The sequence below is a fragment of the Hylobates moloch genome, unplaced genomic scaffold (genome assembly GCF_009828535.3).
Source record: "Hylobates moloch isolate HMO894 unplaced genomic scaffold, HMol_V3 SCAFFOLD_3, whole genome shotgun sequence".
NCBI lineage: Eukaryota > Metazoa > Chordata > Mammalia > Primates > Hylobatidae > Hylobates > Hylobates moloch.
Window position 1 is genome coordinate 29,473,712 of NW_026652278.1, and position 15,321 is coordinate 29,489,032.

General features: G+C 44.3%; 1 protein-coding gene across 1 annotated transcript in view; it reads left to right on the forward strand.

Moving 5' to 3' along the window:
• The first annotated feature begins 3,083 nt into the window (after positions 1-3,083).
• The window catches only part of COL17A1 (collagen type XVII alpha 1 chain), a 50,335-nt gene continuing 38,097 nt past the window's right edge, over positions 3,084-15,321 (forward strand). The window contains exons 1-8 of the mRNA XM_032178432.2: positions 3,084-3,146; positions 5,131-5,175; positions 6,180-6,284; positions 7,283-7,411; positions 9,786-9,833; positions 10,772-10,807; positions 11,952-11,999; positions 13,469-13,612. Of these exons, the coding sequence (XP_032034323.1) occupies positions 3,095-3,146; positions 5,131-5,175; positions 6,180-6,284; positions 7,283-7,411; positions 9,786-9,833; positions 10,772-10,807; positions 11,952-11,999; positions 13,469-13,612 (607 nt within the window). The 5' untranslated portion in view covers positions 3,084-3,094. The remainder of the gene's footprint in view (positions 3,147-5,130; positions 5,176-6,179; positions 6,285-7,282; positions 7,412-9,785; positions 9,834-10,771; positions 10,808-11,951; positions 12,000-13,468; positions 13,613-15,321) is intronic.

Here is a 15,321-nt window from a genome sequence, read left to right on the forward strand (position 1 = left end):
GTTTCATGTGTCATTAGAATAAGATAATGTGATGGTTTAAACCCAAATGTGATGGTAAACAGTTAACGTGATGGTTCACTGTCACTGACAGCGGTTTGTCCTTGTGTGTGTGTGTATGTTAGCATCGTCTGAATAGTTTTAGGTAGATGTGACATCATTTAAATAAAGGGGAAAGGAAAAAACTCATAAAAGTAGAAAAATGATTTAAAATTGTGTCTTCTTGCCTAGAAAAGTGACATGGGATCATTTTTACACCTTCACAAAAACATTAGCTATAAAATAACCACAAAGCAATCCTTTAGAACTATGGATGGAAATTAGTATAATTTTGGAATTGAGAGCTTGAATGATCTGCTCATCCTTAGTTCTAGTGAAGTGGCCCAAATATCTGAGAAGTTAAAAATTATGTTATTTGACAGTGCTTCCATTAAGTAGGACTTTTGGAAGATGAACACATTGGTGAATCCTGCTAGGATAGGCAGGCTCAGGCACATACCTGGGCAGGAAACGTTCCTTTTCCTAATGTTACACTTTTAAAAACTATCAGCACTTTAAATGTGTAAAAAAGAAGTCCTGGGAATATACTGTAGGTCCTATCGGAAGATCCTAGTCCAGGCTTGTGCCCCACGCCATCGTTCTCCATTTAATATAACTCACTTATAGAAAGTTTCCTCTTATATTTGGTTTAAAGGAATCAGTCTCCCAACACCTACCTGACACCTCAGATTGGCTGTGGGACACACAGACATTGGGGTGGCTTCAGATTGAGAGAGAGGCATCTACCTGTACCTGCCTAGAGCAGGTTATATCCACAAAGTACCTTCCAATGAGGAGCTCCCAGGCCCTGAAGGAGGGCATCTGATTTCTAAGTAGGTCATCACTTCGTGCCCTCTGGAAGTTGGGGAACCCTTAGCTTTTTGCTGCAGAAATCAAGGCTTTGTCATTGGGATTCAGGGAAAAGATGGAGGGCCTAGAAATGCCTGCTATGTTTTGGATAAAGAAAGAATAAGCAAAACTTTCCAGGTTTGCTGCCTGGAGACTGTACTCTTAGCAAACAAAGTCATGATCCATCTGCCTAAATGGCTGCAAGTGCAACCCATCCCGCCAATCCCAAATGCATAGCTGTCAGCAGCAACTTTCACTGAAAGATCAAAATAAACGATAACTTGTAGGAGGTAAAAGTTTCCATGGATTGTTATAAACAGTGCATTTCAGGATAATATTTCATATCAGTTCAGGTACCATCCTAGAAAGCTAGTCACCTCTCCACTGACTGCCAGGTGCGTTTAAAGGTTTAATCTCCCCAAATGCCTCCTGATCCACAGCTTATTACCTATTTTTTTAAAAGAAAGTCAGAGAAGGGTTTCAGAGGTATCAAATTAATGCTTAAACAAAGGATTGCAAAGAAGGTGTCCAGTTGCACGTAGGTTTGCATGACATAAGTCATATAGGTTATAGCTGGAATGCAGACAGTTTCACTGGTCAGGTTTGTCCTTGTAAGGAGGCTAGACTGCTTTGTTAAACTGTGTATGGAGCCCCTCCTCTGGGCTCCAGGAAACATACCTATAAAGACATTCTGTGGCTTCTCAGATCCAGCTAGGATTTTTTCCATGATGCCTCATTCCTTGCCTCGAGCTGTGTTTGAGAAACACCAGTGAGCAAGAAGTTGGCACATTTACCAGGGCCTGAAGCTAAGTGTACGAATCTTGGTTATTCCACAAGATCGTTGATCAGCTGGTCTCATTTGGTCTTGGTTTTCATCAGGGAAGTCACCCAGAGCCACGGTATGACTTTCATGGTCCCTAGACACTTTTGCCTTTGTAGGCCCCTTCCTCCATCAAAAAACTTTTTAAAATTCTATTTTACAACTGCATTGGTATAAAGAAGGACATAATCCATATTAGATTCTGATCATTTTTCCTTCTGATGTTAAAAGTAAACATTTTGTGAGCCCCAAAATGTGCTGTGGGCCTAGGCACTGTGCCCACTTTGCCTACTGGGTAAGCCGAACCTGAAGGCACTAGGCAGAGACTGGAAGGAGAGCTCTTCAAGCAAGGGGCACCTGGCAGAAGCAGTGTGCCTCAGCATTCTAGAACCCAGTTCCAGCTACAATGAAAAAATAAACTAGGAGGAAGAGAAAGTTAGGGGAAGGGAGAGAACCACAGGGCAAGTCAGATTTCAGGTCCTTTCAGAACCTGGGGCCAGGCAGCACAGCAAGAAGAGAAGAGCCCAGTTGGGATGGGACACTCGCTGTGCATTCCTGTGTGTTTAAGACTTGAGCCTTCATCCCCACCACCCTTTGGCAACAGCCCTGCCTCATACCATCCATGCTGAGGGACAGAGTGGACAAGATTGCACTGGTTTTCTTTTTCAGAAGCAGAGTAAGAATGAAGGGAGAATATAAAAAAATACAAATATATATTTTCCTACATGCTTCTGTAGATTTTACAGGCTTTGTTCAACTGTTTTTCATACTTGTGTCTGCAGATAAGCATGTGAGAGCCGATTATAGTGAATGTTTCATACTTTGAGAAGAGTAAAGTTCCATACAAGTATGACAAATTTAATTATTTTTATCCTGATTTAAATCCATCAAGTGCCATTCTTACCTCCAGACTCTTAAATAATGAAGGGTGAATGTCTCATATGCATAGAGTTCCATACAGAACATTGAACATTATGGGAGACATTAAAATGAATTAGTTGATAGCACTAAGTGCCTTACAAATCCCCTTCAGCTATTTATTACCATGGAAAAGAATGGAAGTTTTATAGTCAAAGGTCAGGACACCTAATCTGCTATGTAAGCCTCTTGATGCTCAGCAGGGGGCAGGCTGATCAACTAGACACTGAAAAACAAGATCCCAGCGCAAAGAAATAGAATCCAAAGTGGAACAATTAAATTAATCTCTATTATACCTGTTACAAGAAATGGGAAAGACCCATTAAAAATATTCACATGAAAGAATTATGCTTTAAATTCTTGAAATCATGTTTTTGGTTATCAGCTTCAACAGCGGGGACCTATAATTACTAAAAACAATGATAAGTATGACTATCATGGTTTCTGATTTTTCCTGCAGGTGGCTATGGTATGGATGTAACCAAGAAAAACAAACGAGATGGTACTGAAGTCACTGAAAGAAGTAAGAGCATCAGAATTTTTTGTGTTTTATTATAAAAGTAATAAAAATTTGGAAACAGAATAAGTAATTCATTAATAATTCTACCACAACCACTGTATCATGTTTAAATGTGTTTCTAAATGGATTTAATCCTTCTCATAAGATAGCTGTTGTTGATTTTTATGTCAAAAGATGTCCTGCTTTTTCTTGAATGATGAAGGTTGTCATTTCCATGTATAGTTTTTATAACCCTCATTTTTAATGATGGGATAGCACTCTGCTAAATGAATTCACCATAATTTATTTTATCATTTCCAAGTTTAGGGGTACAGGGCAACAGAAACCTAAACGAATAACATCCTAGTTATTGCATCATAGTTGACCTCTACACTGAAAATTGAAAACAAATATATTCATTTTGTGGAACTGCCCAAATAATAAATTCAGAGACATTTAAACTCTCCTCCTACCAACTCTAAGTCAGGAAACTCTTTCACTTATTCTGTGACTTTCATATATCTCCAATAAAAAACAAAATTCTGCCTCCATAGACTTGAAACTTTTAGTTAGGAAATAATTCGTTTTTATGTGTCAAAGAATCCAAAGGTCTATACAATGAGAGGCTTAGTGAAAACTGAAGGACTATTATTCAAATCAAGCTGCCACTGTCCTTTTTTTGAGACGGAGTCTTGCTCTGTTGCCCAGGCTGGAGTGCAGTGGCATAATCTTGGCTCACTGCAACCTCCACCTCCCGGGTTCAAGCCATTCTCCTGCCTCAGCCTCCCGAGCAGCTGGGATTACAGGTGCCCACCACCACACTCAGCTAATTTTTTGTGTTTTTAGTAGAGATGGGGTTTCACTATGTTGGCCAGGCTGGTCTCAAACTCCTGACCTCATAATCTGCCTGCCTTGGCCTCCCAAAGTTTTGGGATTACAGGCGTGAGCCACTGCGCCCGGCCAACATTTCCTTTTATGCATTAAGTACCGTTTCTGGCATGTCCATAACTGCATCTTCTTGCCAGAAAAACCAAACTAATTAGCAAAATGCAGTATGAAGGAGGACAGTGTGAATGAGAGTCGTGTGGGATGGAGCAGGTGTCAGCGGCACAGCTGAAAGTAGCACAAAATGATCCTGGACCATCATCCTTACTCTTTTCTCCTTTCACCACCTTCCCCACACGTATGTGCCCATGCATGCCACACACGCACACACATACACACATGCATGCATGCATACAAGCACGCTGGAAACCTGCTTTTAAAGAACAAAAACCCCAGATAGGTAGGGGCTTCTGTATACCCACCAGAGACGGAGGCAGTGGTGAGGGCCACAGTCAGAGCGTGAGTGATGGATTCACCATCTCTCAGACCTACAGGAACTAAATTTCAGAGGCCAAGGGACTAGTTCTTCAAGTCTGTGTGTGATGTGCCTGGATCACTGATTTTGCCAAACCCCAAATGTGACTTACCAGGAGCACCCTTCCTTCCCACAACTCCCTACATTCAGGGGTTGCCCTGAAGACATTAGAACGAAACATAATGTTCTTAAACACCTCCAAATTCTTGAAGAAGTACACAGTGAAGTCAGCCAGGGTGTTGGTCTCAGCTGGACTGAGAGACCATGGGGAAGGAGAAATGCAGAGAAACAGAGTGACTTGAGACAAGAGGGCCTGGTCCTCCTTCAACCTCACACCAGGGCTGGACTGGATCTAATTGTCCAAGGAGAGACATCAACACCAAAACAACTCATGTTTCAAACCAGTGGGTAACTTCTTTTGGCTCCAAAGAGATATAAACTTCTTTTCCAAGCATATTAAACCCATTGTTGTCGCTCATATCTTTTTGCACAAGTGGGTCAGATCACACACCTTAAAGCACAAGGATAGAAAAATCAATGTCGAACCTAATTTAATGTGCTTAGCCTGTGACAGAGCTTAGACCTTGCCAAGATCCTGAGGTGTCAGTGCATTACATGAGAACTCATCTTTTCTTTGTCTTTTTCTAGTTGTCACTGAAACAGTAACCACAAGACTTACATCCTTACCACCAAGTAAGTAGCTACCTCAATAGCTTTCTTTTCAGTAGGTCACATTTGAAGGGCCCCACACCTGTAACCTTTTCCATGGGAGCTCCAAAATTTTTGAAATCTTTTTTAACAACTTTATTGACATTAATTTCTATACAACAGAACTCACCAGTTTGAAGTGTATAATTCAGTGATTGCTAGTATATTTACCAAGTTATGCAGCCATAGTTACAGTCCAATTTTAGAAGATATCCATGGGTCTGCAAAAAGAAGTGACCATTAGCAGAAGTGACCATTCCTCATTCTCCCTCCTCTCTCCTCAGCCCCTGGAAACCACAAATCTACTGTCTCTGTAGATTTGCCTATTCTAGATGCTAAAATGTTGGATACCTGATCTAACCTGAGCAGGGATTGGGGGCTACCAGTCAAGCTTCTTGTTGAGGCTTCTTTTTTTTCCAGGAGCTCCTATCACTCCTGTAATATTGATCTGAGCCCAAAAGCTACCTCCTGCCCCCGCCTCCAGGGAGCCTAGTTCCCTGGGGATGGGGAGAGCCCACCCACCAGCAGGTGAAGTCGGAGCAGTGACGGGCTGCCAGGTGGAACACCAACAACACAGAGCTGCCACACGCCCCTCCAGCACTTCTAGTGGCTGCCATGCCTGGGCACTGACCAGGCACTCAGAAAAAGCAAGCCCAACCAGGTCCTGGACTCAAGGAGATTTCATCACTCAGCCTTTTCTAATATTTAACATTTCCTAATACGCAACTTGCTATATTCCACTCAGGAGACTTTTCTTTTAAATCAGGTGGAATACTCACTCTAGATATTTGGATAAAACAAAACAAAACAAAAAAACAACAACGAAACTGGAGCATGGCAGCTTGCATCTTAGAATGTAGGTGGGAAAGGGACCCCAAACTAAGAAGGTCCTGGTGAAAAACCAGGGAAGGCTTCCACAGGGTGGGGGACCAGGGGATCCTCTGGCCTGACTCCACCCTGAAATTATCACCTGCTTTTTTTCCTGGCAGAAGGTGGGAGCAGCAATGGCTATGCTAAAACAGGCTCTCTTGGTGGAGGAAGCCGGCTGGAGAAACAAAGCCTGACTCATGGCAGCAGCGGCTACATAAACTCAAGTGAGTGCCCACTGGTGCAAGGGGTCAGGGAAGAATGGGTGACAAAGAGAGAGACACCAAGAAAGTCCTACACAGGACATAGGGCAGACACGATTTTGAATCAGTGCACAAGAGGGACAATCACAATCACCTGTCATCGATTCCAAATGCCCCCAAGAGTTACCTAAATAACACGCAGCCATTGGGCAGCAGGGGTGGAGACCGGGGGTGCAAATTATAAATCATCAGCATTTGAAGCCTACTTAAAATCAGATCCATTTTCATTAAGTCCACAATATAAATAACTATCATTAATTAAGAAGATTTCATGGGTAGGTAGCTATTGCCTCACGAAATCACTCTCTTTAAGCCATCTCTTTAGAGAACAATGTGCACGCCTGAGGGTTTACAATTTGAATTAACAACAACAAAAGAAACTTAACGATTGGGTTACTATGCTAAGGGAAGCTGGTGACATGTGATCCCATGCTGTGCAAGATTCCACTGGGCAAGCATCCAACACAGGCCCATTGTTCCCAGTGAAGCACTTTTTCAAACTAAAACAAAACAAAGCAAAGCAAGGCAAAACCAAAACAAAAACAAGAAGCACCCAGATAGCTCCTGAAGCCATTTAAAATACTTGGAAGTAAAACTAAAAAGGAAGCCCCAAGACATTAGAACAGCCAGGTTGACCAAAAGAAACACCTGTCCTTACCTGTTGAGGCACACTTCCACGCTGGATTATATTCTAGTCCATCCAAGCAGTGTCTACAAGAAAAATCCTGCCAAATCCTTTCCATTTCCATGCATGGTAACCGTGCACAGGAAGGACGTTCCCGGGCAATAATTCCACCTTTCCATTTCTGAACAGCTGGGGGAATGCTGAGGTGGCCCCTTTCAGCTGTGCCCTCCCGAAGACCCTCCCTGAGTGTACTTGGTTAATATAGCTGGGTCACAGTAGCCATTTGGTTCACCTCTCTGCTGAAGCACTGAGAACTTATGCTTTTCCCCTCTTGCAGCTGGAAGCACACGAGGCCATGCCTCCACCTCTAGTTACAGGAGGGCTCACTCACCTGCCTCCACTCTGCCCAACTCCCCAGGCTCAACCTTTGAAAGGAAAACTCACGTTACCCGCCACGCCTATGAAGGTATCAGTCTCACTAACCATACAAGAGAACCATTCTCTTCCCCAAGCAACTTCACTCATTCTTTGAAGGTTTACATCCTGGCCACCTGTGTCTGCCCCTCACCTTTCTCCCCACACCTCCTTCATTTCTTTTATGGACTTCCGTTACTTGAAGACTTCATTCATTCATTCACTACCTCATTTATTCATTCATTGACCCATTTAGTATTATTATATTATACCAACTAGTATTTTATCCGGTACCTGCTATGCATTTAACACTGTGTAGAATGCCTTGACGAATGCTTAAATGAATCGGACATGGATCTTGTTTTCAGGACCTATAGTCTAATAGACAAGTTAAGATGACAGATAAAATACAATTGTGTAAAGTAGATAGAGATTATCATTTTAAGCTGAGGAAATCAGGGAAAATTCTACGGAGGAGGTGACATCTGAGCGGGGTCCTTATGATGAGTAAGAGTTTGATACCCAAAGATGGAGAGATGGGGCTGTCCAAGCTGTGGGAGCAGCAGCATAAGCAAAGACAGCCAGGAGAGCCCGGGGCTTAAGTCGGAAATTCAGCAGTACTTATGTGCAAAAGGTTTGAGGGACTCAGATTCAGTGCTAGGATAAGATGTTTAGACTTTATTCCATATGCAATGGGAAGCCACAGAGAGTTTTTAGCAAAACAATCATATTTGAGGTCCAGGACTGGAACTCTGGAAGCCATGTGTTGGAAAAATTGGTGAGAAAGACATTAAACACAGTGACAAGTTAAAAAGAAATCCTCAGTCATCCAGAGAAGGGACATTTTGGCTGGGACCAGGTTGGTAATGATGGAGGTCAGGAGCTAGAGGTGAAAGGTATCACTGAGGTGGAATTGACAGGTTTGGCAATTGATTAAATGTAAGGAGAAGGCTTCACACACAGGTTGGGTTCTTGGTGGTGCCAACAGCTGAAACAGGGAACTAGATGGATGACTCCACTTGATGAATCCAGCTAATTCATCCTGAAGTACAGCCACTTGCCCAGCTCTCTGGTGAGGGTAGCAAGCAGGCAGTGGGTGATGCAGGATTTGAATTCAGGGAAGAAGTCAGGGCCCAGATACCCAGGTGGAAGCCATTCGCAAAGAGGTATTAGAGGAACTCAGGAGACTAAAGGAGTTTGCCAAGAAAGAGAGTATAAAAGTTGAAGGAAGCAGGCCGGGCGCGGTGGCTCACGCTTGTAATCCCAGCACTTTGGGAGGCCGAGGCGGGCGGATCATGAGGTCAGGAGATCGAGACCACGGTGAAACCCCATCTCTACTAAAAATACAAAAAATTAGCTGGGTGTGGTGGCAGGCGCCTGTAGTCCCAGCTACTCGGAGAGGCTGAGGCAGGAGAATGGCGTGAACCCGGGAGGCGGAAGTTGCAGTGAGCCGAGATTGCGCCACTGCACTCCAGCCTGGGCGACAGAGCGAGACTCCGTCTCAAAAAAAAAAAAAAAAGTTGAAGGAAGCAAAGAAAGATAAAGTGGAGGGAATAAGGAGAAAGAAGAGCCAGAGAACAGAGAGAGGAGGAAGCGTCTTTTAGGGACATAGGGAGACCAGGAACATGCAGCAATGCTGAGATCAACACAAGAGAGTGCTCAGGGTCAAGAAGGAGTGGTAGAAGAAGACACCTGAGTTCCATTACTAAGGTTCCTGGAGTTCCTGGTGATCTGCAGGAGCAGTTTCACGTGGGAGACTGACCAGCCAGGTGGCCAAGGACTTTAACAGTGAGAAGAGATGGGTGCTGTTGTTGGAGAAGCAGGAGTAAGGCCCAGACACTCTAGTGAATGATTACAGCGGGCTGGCATCCCACGCACACAGCAGACTTCCTCCTGCCGCTGCAGGACAAGAGCTGCCGGGCCGTTGGGAAGCCCCAATTCCAGGTGAGGTGGATTGCATCATCACAGTGCTTTCTGAGGTCGGGCCTGACCAGGGGTTTGTACCTTCATTTTAACTGGGTCCACGTTTGGGACAAGCCTCACAAGGTCAGAGAGGTTCCAGGTTCTGAGGGCAGGTTACTTGATCAGGGCAGGTCACTTGCTCTAGGACAGACACAGGGCAAGCTGGTGGAGGAAATGAACAAAAAAGAAAGAACCCAAAACCTCCTGCTCTCCTTGGTTCATCCCTGCCTCATCTAAGTAAGTCCTTGACCACAGCAAAGTGCTGCGACCAGGACCATGATGGGTCGTGTTTTACATCACAAGCCTGGCTCCTTTGACATGCATGCTGAAGAGCATACCTCATTCCCCCCTGAAACACTGAGGGCTGTGGAGGTCCAGAAAGAAGTAACAGGCACTACCTCCCCTTTTGGAAGCTTTATGGGCCTAAGAGGCCATTTGTTCTAAGTGTTTCATCCCCTCTCCAGGGAGCTCCAGTGGCAACTCTTCTCCGGAGTACCCTCGGAAGGAATTTGGTATGTCCTCTCCTTATTTTCTAAACAAATGGTCAAACGAGGCACTAGGAAAATCCCTGGGGGAGATGAAGTGGTGGGAGTAGGGGACCTCATGAGTTAAATGGATTCTTCTAAAGGAGTTTGACCCCGCTGACCTATTTTTCCCTTGCTCTTTATCCTGAAGCATATTAAGGGGACTATCAGCCACATTAACTTGCTGTCATAAGCCTTTGCTCGTGGCACTATAGAAATGGTAAGCTATACATAAGGCTCAGGCTTGGATGGATAAGCCCCTAAGGCCAAGCAATAATTGTAGGGTTTCTTCTTTCCATGAGATGCACAGAGGCCTCCCCAACGAGGCAGAGCAGTGAGTAGAACACAAAAATGCCAGGCATCCCGGCACCTCCACTATTGTTTGCTTTCAAGGGAACTGTGTGTGCTTCATGAACCCCCAGGCTGTGTCTTCACTTGGCCTTAAGTTTTTGTTCCATGTTGTTGTAATATCACTGTGCATATGAACTGATGCCAGGATCATCGATTATACAGTGATTATAATTTTCTGTATTCGCTTACAGTGGGGAAACCATGGCAGTCTTGAATAAAAAATCAAAGGGAAGACTTGGGAGCTTTTTGATACATTTGATCAGTATAGTCAGCCAGTCCAAATGGATCATGCTCCCCAACAGATTACCTTAGCTAACTTAACATTCAAAATGTTAGCTAACTTAACATTCATTTAGCTAATTTAACATCATAAATGTACTAGGGTATTGCAAAACATTCTCTGCTGTTGCTAAGTGATCATCATTTATTAAGCAACTGCTATACAGAAAAGCCCCTATCTGGATTTAGACACACTATGAAAGTAACCCCTCCCCAAATATATCTGCCTCCATGTCAAAAGTGTTTAGCATGCCACCTCTTATATATGCCTCAAATTGCATTTCTTTGTTTCTCAGCATCTTCTTCAACCAGAGGACGGAGTCAAACACGAGGTGAGTGCTGTCACTGGGTTCAGTCCAATTCATTCAACAAGTATTTTCTGAGCAGCTAAGGTGTGTCCAGCCTTGAGCCAGGGAGTGTAAGGGGTACAGAAGAATAAATAAGGCATGCTTTCTACTTTCGAGGAGCTTAGAATATCCTGGGAATCTTCCACCGGCTCTATCGGGAGGGGAAGGGTAGCTTTTGACAGTAATCTAACAAGCACATAGAGGCAGGAAGCAAAACACATGATAACAATGTGGGGCATCATTTGTCTTGCTGTGGATCATCTGAAGATGCAGATACCACACCTGCTTTCACTTCTGGTCTCCTGGCTGACTTTAACAAGATATGATCTAATTGCCTTTACACATCAAAAGATGAGCAAAATCTCCCCAACATTTTTTTCAAAATTCATCCAGGAGATAAACAGCTCCGTGACAGTTTTGTAATCTAGTCATCTAGACAATGATGTAGGAGAGAAATGTGGTCCTGGGAGAAGCAGCTCTTGCTAAGCTTTGGACAGGGTGGGGGGCAGCATGTTAGGGCTGAGCTGAAGGCAGAATTCTTCACAATGACCCACCTAGACTTCCTATGGGCCTTATTATCATCAATAACTTGGAAGTTAGCAGTACGCCAACTGCCAACCGCCAACCACCCACAACTTTAGGCTGATACTTGAAAGATGTCAATTATCCACCTGAAGCTAACTAATAATGTTAGCTACCAGCTTCCTGCCCCTCCCATCTCTGAAGAGGCCAAAATGGCAAGTAAACACTCTGGCTTTTAGAATCTTTTGCCAATGCCTGAGACCATGGAGGCAGGAGAGAACCTTGGTTCTGGCAGCCATGAGGTGGATGATGGGGAAAGGGTTGACCATTGCTGATTGTACTGGAACCTCCTTGCTCAGCCTGGAATTTTATTAGAACGTCTCCAGCTGCCTGGGAGGTGTGCAGTTGGCAGGATGGGGAATTGCTGAAGGTAGGGAGGTCTCCCTTTTTAAGCAGCACTCTTCTTGGGCACACCTAGATTTCCTGTTTCCAGAACTCAGAAATGTCAGAGCAGCCTAAAGGGTCATCTGCTGCTAGGAGTTCAGTGTCAGGGATTGTGATCTAAGCTCCTTCATTCACACGCTTCTCTATCTCTTCCCTTGTACAGAGAGCGAAATTCGAGTTCGACTGCAGAGTGCATCCCCATCCACCCGATGTAAGTGGTCATGATCTTGCTGAAAAGAAAGGGTCCAGAAATCCAGGGCTAGTGCTGTGTGTGTGTGTGTGTGTGTGTGTGTGTGTGTGTGTGTGTGCATGTGTGTATGAGCATGCATGCAATCATAAAACATCTTTAAGGGCCTTCTGTAAATTGGACCCTGGGCTAGGTGGCTGGGGTTAAGCTGCTGAGTAAACCGTGGTTCCTGCTGTGTAGTAGTTCATAGACTAATAGGGAGACAGTAAGTCAACCAACCATCACAACTCAGTGTGGTGAGGGAACAGGGAGGAGCAGCTCCACAGCAGCCCATGGAGATCAGGCGAGAGAAGCCTTCCCCAGGTAGGTGTTACCTGAAAGGAAACTGAAGAGTGGATCAGTTCGGCTCAAAGGGATGAGCCTGCATGAGACATCGAAGGAACAGTTCAAAGCAAGGACATAATGGGATAGTTTAAGATTAGAGAAGGGTTAGTAGTAGAGTGTAAGAATTTGAACTTTATTTCAAATGTCAGAGACCCCCCAGTCTCTGTCGATGGAATATGTTAGATACCTGTTGTTCTTGCTAGAGGTATTTGACAACGTTTTGAAATGAGCTCAACTTTAGGACAGCAGTCATGTTCAAGTCCTTGTTCAAGGAGTAGGAGAAGAAAGACCAGGGTCAGTGGCTCCGGACAGAGATGGGTGCTTGTCCAGAGAGTTCAGTACCTAGGGTTGTGGAATCTGACTCCAGGCCTGACACCTTCTCACCTGAGTCCTTCCAGGCTTAGGGGTGGTGAGGCGAAGGGGGTTGGGGCTGAGAGTTCCTTCAGCATACAGTGTCTGCAAACCTGTGTCTCCTCTCATGCACTCCCCATGCATCCTCATGCACTCCCCATGCACGGTGCCTCCCACCTCTCCTGCTTCCCTGCTTCCTGTGTGGGAGGCACCGGGAGCTTGCTCCACTTTTCACCTTGCTACAAATTAAATCAGCCAGACAGACTTGAAATTAAATCACATGTGAACACAGCATAATGTTTAGGAGTTATGGCCCACAAATTCCTTTTGACAGCCCCAGGCATACAAGGTCAAAGACCCAACATCGGATGCATCCTGCGCAGGGGATGAGACTGCTGTTGAAGCATCTGTTTCAAGGGACCTGGTTCTCTAACTGCCTGATCCTAGATGATAGTGTCTTCCAGCCACAGAATCATTCCTGTGATGTTTGATGAGGTCTAATTAGGAAATATCTCCCAAGCACCTTGACCTCCTTGTGAGATGCAGAAGATTTATGAGGCTAATATGACAAAGTACCAAGTCGATAAGTGCTATTCATTAGTAAAATGTGAATATTATAAAGCCAAGAAAAAGTCCCAATGTGTGAGACAGATGCCATTCTCCCTAGTAGTCAGAATGCCACAGATGTTCCCCCAGTTGCACAGGGACTCAGGAAAGAACCCTGGACTTAACAGAAACGTCTGTGGATTCTTTTACAGGGACAGAATTGGATGATGTTAAGCGTTTGCTCAAGGGGAGTCGATCGGCAAGTGTGAGCCCCACCCGGAATTCCTCCAACACACTCCCCATCCCCAAGAAAGGCACTGTGGAGACCAAAATTGTGACAGCGAGCTCCCAGTCAGGTAAGTCTGACAGCCCAGGCTGCTGAGAAGTGTTAGAAACAAACTTAGCCATCCAAACCCAAAGAATGGACTCAGAGACTCAGAGAACAGTGAAAGTGAGACTTGAAATTGGGGCCCACCAAACCTCATTCCAGCTAGCACAGGGCTTTCCCCAATAGCAACCTGTTTTGGGGCATAGATATTTGTTTGCTTGTGACAGCTGCCTTTGGTTTCCTAAGTTCCCACAATGTAAGACATGGCAGGCATTGAATTTTATGGTTTAGGGTGTAGAGGTTTTAGTTATGTTGATTATTAGATAGATTAGATATTCCCTACTTTCCACCCCTAATACTGGGCCCTATCCAATACTCAGGTCTTCTTTTACCCCTTGTGTTAGGATTAATCCTAAACATATCCACTCCTAATGAAGGAGTTTGCTTATAGTTCTCTTCTAGGTTTTCCTTAGAGTTAGCGTTAAGTGTTCCTTGGGTGATTTATACACTTCCCATTTGCCCTTTTCCCTTCCTTCTGGGGTTTCTTTTACCAGTCTCTTGAATGTAATGAGTTCACCCTTGTTTAGCTGTTCGTGCTGACGTTTCAGTGGTTAGGACCACTTGATAGGGACCTTCCCAGCTTGGGTGGGGCTTATCTTCTTTTTAAGTCTTAATTAGCACCGAGATGCCAGGCTGGAAGTGGTGAACTGTGAACTCAAGAGGTGGGGTTTGAGTTCGAAGTCCTTTTAACCCAAAGGATGACAGGGTGGAGGATATGGCCAGTATACGATTTCTTAAAAATTGGTTTTCAGTTTCCATAGTAGGAAGATCAGTAGTCCTATCTCAATATGGGAGTCCATATAATAAATTGTAAGGGGACAGTCCCAAGTCTTTGCTTGGGGCTGTTCTAATCCTAAGGAGTGCTATTGGGAGATACTCAAGGCATTTTAGTTGTAAAGATTAGTTTAGTAATATGCTTTTTGAGAGTTTGATTTATTCTTTCTACTTTTCCAGAGGAAGGGGGATGCCAAGGGGTGTGGTAATCCCATTTAATGTGTAAACTTTCCATAATTCCCCTTAGCACCCTTGAGGTAAAGTGGTTCCCATTGTCTGAATTAATACTTTTTACCAAGACAAATCTAGGTATAATTTGTTTTAAGATTATTTTTACCACATTCCCGGCAGTGGCAGTTGGGAGGGGGAATTCCTCCACCTAGACGGAGAGGTGGTTTACCATTTCCAGTAGATACTTTAGTCTCCCTGTTTTGGGCATTTCTGTAAAATCTACTTGAATGCTTTGAAATGGCCTTAACCCAGGAGGTCTTCCTCCGGTAGTCTGTTTTCTAACTACTTTTTTGTTTATTCTCTGGCAGGTGATACAACACCCACACACTTGTTTAGCAAGGGTATAAATCCCTATACACCCATGATTTTTTAGTATTGCATCACACATGGCCTGGGGACCCCAGTGACTTCCTTTATGCAGTATGGACATCAGTTTTCTCATTATGGGTTTGCTTATCATTTTTCTACCATCAGGGAGCACCCACCTCCCATCCTCAGTTTGAGTGGCCCCTATCTTGCCCAGCTCTTCCTCTTCCTCTTTAGAAAATTTGGGTTTTAATATCACCTTAGGGATATTTGGGATTAGGCTAAACAATCTAACTTCTTCCTCCAGGGAAGCTTGCTTAGCAGCTTTATCTGCAAGCCTGTTCCCCACAGCTTCTATAGTGTTTC